General features: G+C 28.4%; 2 protein-coding genes across 7 annotated transcripts; one reads left to right on the top strand and one right to left on the bottom strand.

The window, feature by feature from the left end:
* The first annotated feature begins 1,079 nt into the window (after positions 1–1,079).
* On the top strand, positions 1,080–5,109 carry LOC127066783 (small integral membrane protein 14). Of its 6 annotated transcripts, none has more exons than XM_051000936.1 (6): positions 1,091–1,228; positions 2,115–2,189; positions 3,194–3,311; positions 3,893–3,947; positions 4,044–4,195; positions 4,418–5,109. In XM_051000936.1, the coding sequence occupies exons 3-6, from the start codon at positions 3,240–3,242 to the stop codon at positions 4,460–4,462; spliced, it is 324 nt and encodes a 107-aa protein (XP_050856893.1). In that variant the 5' UTR covers positions 1,091–1,228; positions 2,115–2,189; positions 3,194–3,239; the 3' UTR covers positions 4,463–5,109. The 6 variants fall into 6 exon arrangements, with proteins under 6 accessions (XP_050856890.1, XP_050856893.1, XP_050856895.1 ...); XM_051000935.1 differs by lacking the exon at positions 1,091–1,228 and adding an exon at positions 2,944–3,077 and having other exon boundaries at positions 1,780–2,215; XM_051000933.1 differs by lacking the exon at positions 2,115–2,189 and having other exon boundaries at positions 1,080–1,228.
* On the bottom strand, positions 4,584–9,420 carry LOC127066762 (zinc finger CCHC domain-containing protein 8 homolog). Its single transcript, XM_051000874.1, has 7 exons — positions 8,931–9,420; positions 8,390–8,630; positions 7,985–8,295; positions 7,692–7,905; positions 7,423–7,603; positions 7,147–7,295; positions 4,584–7,062 (listed from the first exon to the last, which is right to left on the bottom strand). Exons 1-7 carry the CDS (start codon positions 9,257–9,259, stop codon positions 6,613–6,615), a joined length of 1,875 nt encoding a protein of 624 aa, XP_050856831.1. The 5' UTR covers positions 9,260–9,420; the 3' UTR covers positions 4,584–6,612.
* Between the last annotated feature and the right edge of the window lie 143 nt (positions 9,421–9,563).

The raw sequence follows: 9,563 nt of genomic DNA, 5'->3' as shown, positions 1-9,563 counted from the left end.
TACTGACCATTGCCGTAGATCAGAATACACATACATGTATATACTAATTGTTGTTTTTAAGAATAACGGAAGTAACCAGTTCTTTCAACTTCTTTATTACTTTCGAGATTTTGCGACTATATATGTGAAATATCCATAATCTTCCTGGAATGCGAGTTTGGTGATTCGATTGTTATATTTCCTTTATCGATTAACTTTAGGGAAATAACAAATAAGTACGTATGTATGTTAATGTGTTTCATTGCACACTCGAAATCGTATAAAATTTTTATATGGATTTTTGTGATTTTTGAAAAACGCTTATAGGATAATTTACTTTATTAAATAATCAAAATGATTCGATTAACATGACACTTATGCGAAGGGTACGAACAAAATTTCCTATCATTATTATATCGTGTTTATAAATGATAAAGATACGAAAAGACATTGTAACTTCTCCTTCTTTACCTTTTAGATTTCTCGTTTCTCTTTGTATATATAACGTAAGTATTGATTTTACTAAAGCATGAAAATAAAGAAGGGAATATATAATCAAATCCCTTCATCTTTGTTGTTTCATTTATTTTTATATAATAATTTACAGTTTTCTTAAAATTATTTTCTTTACACGTAAATTAGTACCCTTCAATTTTCTGTGTTATTTTATAATTCTAACGAATTTAGTTAGACTTTGTAAATACTTAAATATATACATTAATTCATTTCATTTTATTTATCAATGCTAAAGAAAATCGATAACAATTGTAACAAATAATACAAGCCGTCTCTCTGTTTTATCGATGATAAATTAATTTTAGTTTTAGAAAAGTGGCGCTGCTGAGCCATCGACAAGCGCGACATTTTTATAATCGTAAGTTGGCAACAAAGTTCAGATTTAACGCGTATGCTATAATTATTCTTATACGCTGATTGGTCAAGAATATATCGGGCAAGAAAGGAACTTTAGTAACAATTGTTTTGGAACGATTTAAACTGTATAAATTAATTTGGAAAAAAATGTCTCATTATTCGATTGACCTGACGTTTCTTCGTAAATATTCATATAAAAATAATAAATTATGACACGTTTAGCGTAGCTCTTATTGGCTCGTTTATTGCTTGTCCAAAAACTTTTGTGAGTTAGTGCTATATAAAGGAGGACACTACAGATGTAATGGCTGACGGCTGTTTGTAAATATCGTGTATTGTCTGGATTTTTTGGCAGTTAAAGGATCTACATTCTCAGGTTCGTGTAATTTTATCAAGTTCAGACGTTTATTAAATTCTTTATTTCAATATTTGATTATTTTTTTAAAGTGACGATGTGTCATTCGAGTATATTGTTACATTTTTCTAGAGAGAGAGAGAGAGAGAGAGAGAGAGAATGTGCCGCGTGTCAATTGTTTTTTTTTTATAATATAATACAGTAAAAGAGGAATTCTCGTTTAAACAGAACGTTTCATCGAAATTTACTTTGACTATCTTACACTGTACCTCACAATTTTATACCAACTCTTGTAAAATCATACGTAAAATACGTAGTTATACATATAGAGGACATAATTCTCGATTTAGAAGATCGTGCAACGCTCGTGATCTTATAAATTTTATGTAGGAGAATTTATGATACTGTGTATATGAGTGACTGTTTCCTCTTTCGTTGTCCTTCTCTTTCCCCACTCCTTCTGCAACTCTTTCTCTCTGACAAATACGCACACTAACTCACCTACTTACTCTCTCGTATATCTCGATTGCAGTTACGTTCTACGCTAATTTTTTTTTATCAGTGCTGTAAGTAACGATCGTGATCCAACGCTCTCGTTCAATTTTTCTCTTTTTGTTACTATGCTTCTAAAAAAAATATACGTATTATTAATCTATATTTTCTAACAAATCTTGTATGGTGTGTTCAATATCTGTCCGTATTCGCGTTTAAATAAGTACTACGCATTTTTCTGCGGTTACGATATTAATTGCGTATTGTGGCATACGTTGTGTATATATGTAATATATATACATAGTATATATCATTTTGTACGTATGTACATACGTAATACTCATACCCGTCGATATTACACGAAAATTAACGAGAAGACTTCGTTATACGAATGAGTTCAATCATCTGTTCGTAGAAACGCATCTCGCAAATCGCACATAGGACATATACAAGGACATATTCAAGCAGAAATCGCATACATCTTCCCAAGGTTACAATTTAAAAGACAATCATTAGGTATTTTTTTGTATTATCCGTTATTAATTTTTTGTTTTGTGTTATTATTGGTTCTAAGAAATCTTCGATAAGTAAATTATAAATCTATCGCCTTGTTATCTATTATTTAAATATTTCATTTCGATGCGAAGTACAAACTTTTTTGCACTTTGTGATTAGTATTAACCTTTAGACAAAACGGAACGTAGAAAAACAAGGAAGAACGAATTTATAATCGTTTAGTCAGAAATAAGAGATAATAATGATATTAACATGAAGTGTGTGTGTGTGTGTACTATTTATATATATATGGAAAGGAGAAAAGAAAGACATTGAAATAGAAAGTTATTGGAAATTATTATTTCATGTTTTTTATCAGCAATCTTTTTTTTTCTTTTTTATTCTTTTTTCGTATATACAATCAAAACGTTGTCACATTCGATAAGTTATATAAATATTAATAAAATTACACTTATTAATAATTAAGATATCGTAAGGAGAAAATCTTTAAAGAAACGAAATTGATATTTTCTCGTCTATTAAATATTTTTAGAATGATTCGTTTAATTTGTTCTAGTTAGAGACAATATTTTCAGAGGTTTTAGATAGAATGCAAAATTATCGTTGCTAAACTATCATGCATACATAAAATATCCTTTTCGACGATAAAAGTTTTTCCGCTTCCGTGAAATGTGTTTATTTTTCACACGTACTGATAAGAACATTAATAGAACGTGTTCAATTTCCAGAAAGTGCATACAGTAACGGACATACAACATATGTGTACATACATACGTTCCCTAGAGTATATAATAAAATAATATATAAGGAAAGGCAAACAAGAAACGTGTTAACGTCGGATTCCTTCTCTTTTGATGCGCGTGTGTGTGTGGTTTTTTAATTTTCATTTTATGTTTTTTTCCTTTTTTTTTAATTTCATATTTTTTCGTAATTTATTTACTTTATTTATATTAGGTTTCTATCTCGTTTTCATTTTAGTTTCAGCCATTAAATACGAGACACCGCGAAGATACCCGTGTTAACGATGAGCGACGATTTCGATCTTTGTGAATGTATATGGGCTAACGACTTGCTCATGCAACGTCTACTTTCTATCGTAAGTCGAATTTTCTTATCTTGAATAAACGACGAAAGAATAACAGATAATTCGAAATCTCCGAATTTGAAACACCGAATAATATTTGAAAAGATTCGATTAAAAGTTTATTTTTAGTTGAGAAAAGTGTTTTTCGATTGTTATGAAAATTCAGCAATATGCGACGATCGTCGAAAAAAATCATTTTAAAACATTCGACTCGTTTACATTGTTTATTTTTCGAAGATAATTATGACAAATAAAATGACGACACGTTTATATATATATATATATATATATATATCATGGACAGACGGATCTTTGCTCACACGTATCGTAATGCAAATATTTTCAAGTGTAACATCTGAATTACCCAATGTGCCATTTTTTTTCTGTTTATGTTGCATTATACAATTTATGTAAAAATTAGTCGATCTTTGCATAATATCGTTTTATATTCTTCGAATGTTTTCTTTGTCTTTTTTTTTCTTTGTTATCGTTGCAATACACGTCGGTAACAAATTTCGATGAATATAATTTTAAGTACGAATAAAAAAATAGAATACTTTGTTTTCTATGTCATCAGAAATATGTTGTTTCAGTTACGGCAAACACAAAATTACTGTTCGGACAATGAATGTTTTAGCTTCTCAAGGCGTAGGTATTCTTTTTCTTATTTTTTTTTCTTTTTTTACGACATTGTATCTGTGTGTTACAACTTATTTTATATTCATAACATTTTCTTTATTTTAGTGCCAGGACCGCTTCCTGTACAGCCGTCCACTAATTTTTTCATGACATGTTTATTCTTTGCATTTATTGTTTTAATGTATATTATCAGACCAAGATCTCTTCGACGTGCATCATTGCGGAGCAATGTTGTTAAAAATCGAGACGATATATCCGTAAGTGGTAGCGTTTATATCAATAAAGTAATATCGTTCAATATCGAAAATTCTTCATCGATTATCGATATATTAGAATCGGGTTTTTATTTTTTATTATTTTATTAATTTATATTTCGTTGTCCAAATAGTGTTATTTAATCAGTATATTCAGTAATGAAAATTAAATATTAGTTCAACTGGTTCTGTAAACATAAGATAGAAAAAGAGACGTTTTTATAGGGCCCGAGCGATGATCCTCCAACACCACCACCTACAGGAAATTAAAAACACAGAAAGAGTAGATGTCTAGAGAAATTTTGTTCTACTCTCATAGTTGGAGTTATCAAATGGAAAGTAACAATATTGGAAGAGTAACTATGAATCAGAAGAATCATGATCTGAGATCTTTCTTTTTTTTGTTTCTTTTTTTAATGCAAATGTTATAAAGATTTATATTCAGTATTAATTATCTAACGATATAATACTATATTTTATATGGGAACGCAGTTTTAATAGAACTATATTTTGTATTCTATCCCATTTTTTTTTTCCATTTCTTCCTACTAACAGCTCGTTCACACGACACCAAATCGGTATTTTATTCTAATTAATTAATTAGTTATTTTACCATCTTCTACAGTGACGCATTTGTTATACATATATGTTATGGCGCATATGGGGTATTACAATGTGTATAGAAGTTATGTAAAATACTAGCACTAATTATGATAAATATAAGGAATCTCAATGTTTAAATATTGTATAACGCAATTGTATAGCAATGGGTATGGCGTATTTATAATTATTATAAGAGAATTATTTTGTCATGAAAAATTTATTATGCAAATTATTCTTTTCATTCCAATTATATGGCAAATGTAAAAATGTACGATGACTGAACATATTTTAATAAATACATTTTTCTTCCTTAATTTAATAATAAGTTTACATATATGAGAAGATAGAAGAATGTATAAGTTCATTAATATTGCTTATTCCATATTGTCGATGATATCAACATAAAGTCATTTTTCATATTTAATTACTTATTATTAAAATGCACAATGAAAATAAAATTACTTCATTTATCATTTTCATATCTCTATAGAAATATAAAGAAGATTCAATAATGAGTACTTAGATATTTACAAGTTTATTTTTTTATATTATTATATTTCATACAAGAAGAAGTACGTAGGCTGCCTTGAAACAAATGTCAGCCGAAATAGTGGCCAAACTATAGTAAAGAGTATAATTACTTTAGCAAGAGGACTTTTTTTCTATGACCTTCTTTTTTTTTATAATACTGAATAAAAGTACCAAAAATATTTTTCTTTATTCTTAAATATTTAATTTAAAAATATTTTCGAATGTTCACACATGTATTCAATTTCAATATTGTAATAATAAAAATATCAAATAATTTTTTTCATTAGAGTAATCAGACTATTTTCCAATCAATTAAATGAGTTAATTTGAAAATGTAGCTAGTTCACAATTTAATCTTTCTATTTTAAAATTGCGAACATTTTAAATGTTGGAAGACATCAAGAATTTTATATCTTGTTATATCTAGAAAATAAGATTAACAAAACATGTTATTTTTTCTCTTGTTATAATTTTTTGTCAAATTGTTTATCATTTTCAAATGACGTTTCAATACGAAGATAATAAAAAAATCTTCATATTCTTTTTGCTATATTGTTTGGCAGTTATTTCATCTGACATCCTGCATATACAATTCTACAATTTTTTAAAATGCATAGGGATTCATTTTTACAAGAAGCAAAGATGAATAATTTAAAAAATGCAAAAAATGAATAATTTTTGAAATGCTGTTATCAATGAAATTATAATTTGTTGTCGTGATTTCATAAAGTATTTTGACATAAATATAAATCAAAATATTCAGATTATCATATTTTTGTACTTTTAAGAGTAGTATTAATTTCATGTAAAATAAATGTAAATTTCTCAAATTGGCCTTGAATTATGCAAAATATTTTAGATATTAAATAAAGAATTTCTTTCATAGAATTCCGAATACGAGCAAAAAATAATGCAAATGATATCATTTATGTTTCTTAGTTTTCAAATTACATGAAACATATGGTATAACTTTCTATGTTTAAATTATAAAGAGACTTATCAGTTAGTTATTCTACGTTCTAGCAGGTTTTTTCTTACTTTTAACAGTATTTTTTGTAAACTTTACAGAATTTAGATAAGAAATTCTATATCTTTCACAATTAGATATTTTCCAAATTGTAGTGTATAATACATTATTATGCGTTATTATGCATGATATTATTTATATCACAATATTTACATACAAACTCTGTACGTAATAAATTATATTAGTATTGCAATTATTTCAATCAGCATTTCAATATGCATTTCAAACCTATCGAAAATATCTAATAGATAAATAATTTTCATGAATCTTCATGCAATTTTGCTAAAGTACTTCGTACTTTTTGCAAAACTCCTGTCATTTGTTCATACTTACCAGTAGAATCTGGTAAGTTTTCAAAGTTGATGACATCACAAATATTTTTTGAAAATTTTTCTGAAGATGGTAACTTACTATAAGGAGAAGTACTTTGTAATATGGGCGTACCAAAGTCCACTGATTTTATACTTCCCTGAATAGTATTCAACATATTATGCACATTTTGAGAACGATTAGATTGGGGTGTGTGTTCATTGGAAGGTGAAAGTATTTCAGATTTCATATTAGAATTTAAAGAACTGCATTTCATAGGCGGTTCAAGATTAGATTGCGAGCTAGAATCTTCAAGTTCTACAAGTAATCGTTTTTTCATGCTTTCCAGATCTGATAATGATGGAGAATTTGTCCTAGATAATGGTGATGCACTTCCATCCTAGAAAGATATATAAGTTTAATACATTTGCTCTTGTTAGTTTTCCAAACAAACACACGGTGTAGAACACGTTTTATAACTCACAGCTGAATCTTGCGAATGACAATCAAATAAACATTGCTCTGATGTTGATAATGAGGACGGAGGTTCTGGTGGTTTAATAGGTATATCTTTTGGTAAAGGTGGTATAAAATGTCCATTAATAGGTACCGATTCTACTGTACCTTCTGCACCTATAAACGAAACGTATATTTAGATTTTCTTTGTAAAAATAATATCAAGATAAGCTTACGTTTTCTTGATTTTTCTATTTTTTATGAAAAGGGATATATATTATCGGCGAAAATGATAAGAAATTACCACTAAAATCTTCTATTTCCATATCACTAGGTACTGTAGGTGTACTGTTCATTAAAGATGTATTTAATTTTAATTTTTTTCTTTTATATCCTTCTGCTGCTTTCTTCCCATTCAGATGGAATAACATATTCTTTTTACTATGAATACTTTGCATTTCAGGAGTCCAAAACTGCTTATGATCCTTTTATAAAAATCAGAATTTTTTTTAAATATTTAACAATAATTTATTCGTCAAATATTTATTAAAATATTACTATATAAATGCTTACATCATGAGTACCCGGCGGAGGTGGGACGTTAAACCCAGGATAGTCCAAAATCTTTTTGATATCATATTGAACTCTATCTTCTTCTGTTACAATTTCTCCTGGTTCGTCATTAGGATCCAATTCTGCTATTCCATCCGAATTGAATAGAGATAATCCTGAATGTTCTAAACGTGCCTCTTCTAACCATCCAGGAGGATAACCAAGTACCCTCATTCTATAAAAAATGTATTAATCGTAAGAAACGAAACTGTTTGAAATTTATAATCCAAGATTATTTTTCATAATACATGTACCTGTAAATGTGCATAGGTAATTCATAATCTTTGAGGCCCAATGCAACACGTAAATCTTTACTAATTTGACCAGGAATTATCTGAGCAAATCTTCGATCGTCATGTAAGTGATACCTAACAGCTTTAGAATTGCCTTTAATATTAAGCTCTTTCCGATTTTTATTTATGTTAATTTTGTTCCAAGGCAGTTTACATTCTCGTAAATTATGATTTCCTAAACAATTGAAACATGAAATTTTTCGAATACACAAGTCGTTTTCCTCGGAATCTAATTCTTTGTCTTTATTTTCATCAAAAACATCTTTATATTTCTACAAACAAATATTGTTAAATTTGAACCATATATAAAAAATATTTCCTATATTATACGGATATATATATTATTACAAACTTCATAAAATGTACCTTTCCATATGTCGGGACATCTATGTTACTTTTAAGGGTAGGTTGTGTATCAATAGTAAAGAGAGGTAATGTATCTTCGTTATCTTCACCTTCAGTATTTGCATCTAGTATTTGTTGATCGTAGTTCTCTGTTTTATCCCAAATTTCTAAAATTATATCAGAGAAATTACTGTCTGTTATTCGTTTAGACGTTTTCAAAACCAAATCCTGTAAGAATTGTCTTATCTCTTTTTCATATTGCCTGTAATATAACAAACATAATTGAACTCTTAGCATCATTTATATCGTTCAATATAAACAAAAGTTTCTCTCGTCAAAAAGTTTTAAGGAAAGAAAATACAAATGTCAGATCTGTCATAGGTTAAGTATTTTTCATTAAATATGTATAAGAAGTGATAAACGTATTATCGTCTAAGCAAAATTATTCATGACTCGAACGGAAAGGTATGGAATAAAGTTCATGTACTTTTCTTTTTCAAAAGGAAGGAACACTGATGTAAAACCGACGCGTTGTTCATTCTTAATAAGAATCGAGACTCACCGAGCTACATTTTCATTTTGAAAAATAACCTTAAACATAGGTTTGGAATTGTTTGATGATTCTACGTGTTGATAAAGTTCAGAGTTTTCGTTGACGTTCGGCTCTTTCTCAATAAACTTACAATCGCCGATAACGTCGCACGTTGAGAGATTGCTCTCTCTCGCCTCGATGTCATCCTTACTTTCGCCATTATTGTGAACAATTATAATATCGTCTTGGCTCGTATTCAATTCTATTACCTCCTCGTCGATATCCACAACAGTTATCGTGGAATTCATAGAATTACGATCAGTCATTTCCTTGATTATATGTAAATCGTAATCTGCCATAAAGTTGCATGAATTGTATTTATTTTGTTACTTAAACACTTATCTCCTTGTTTAATAACGTTTACAAACACAGATCCAATGACGCGCCAATAACCTTAATTTTTGAAACTTAATGCGAAAAAAAAGACGTGTTAAAACAATTAAAAAGAATACGCGCGATGCAATACGAACTGAATTAATAACAGGAAAGATTATACTTATATAAATTTAATTTAATACGTTTGTTTAATTTTATTCCCACTAGAGTTACTTTTTATTCGCCATTTTGGATTTAATCAACCAACATTTGACTTTACCGATTTTA

This window comes from Vespula vulgaris, chromosome 10 (assembly GCF_905475345.1).
Source record: "Vespula vulgaris chromosome 10, iyVesVulg1.1, whole genome shotgun sequence".
Lineage (NCBI taxonomy): Eukaryota > Metazoa > Arthropoda > Insecta > Hymenoptera > Vespidae > Vespula > Vespula vulgaris.
This window is presented reverse-complemented; position numbering and strand designations above follow the sequence as displayed.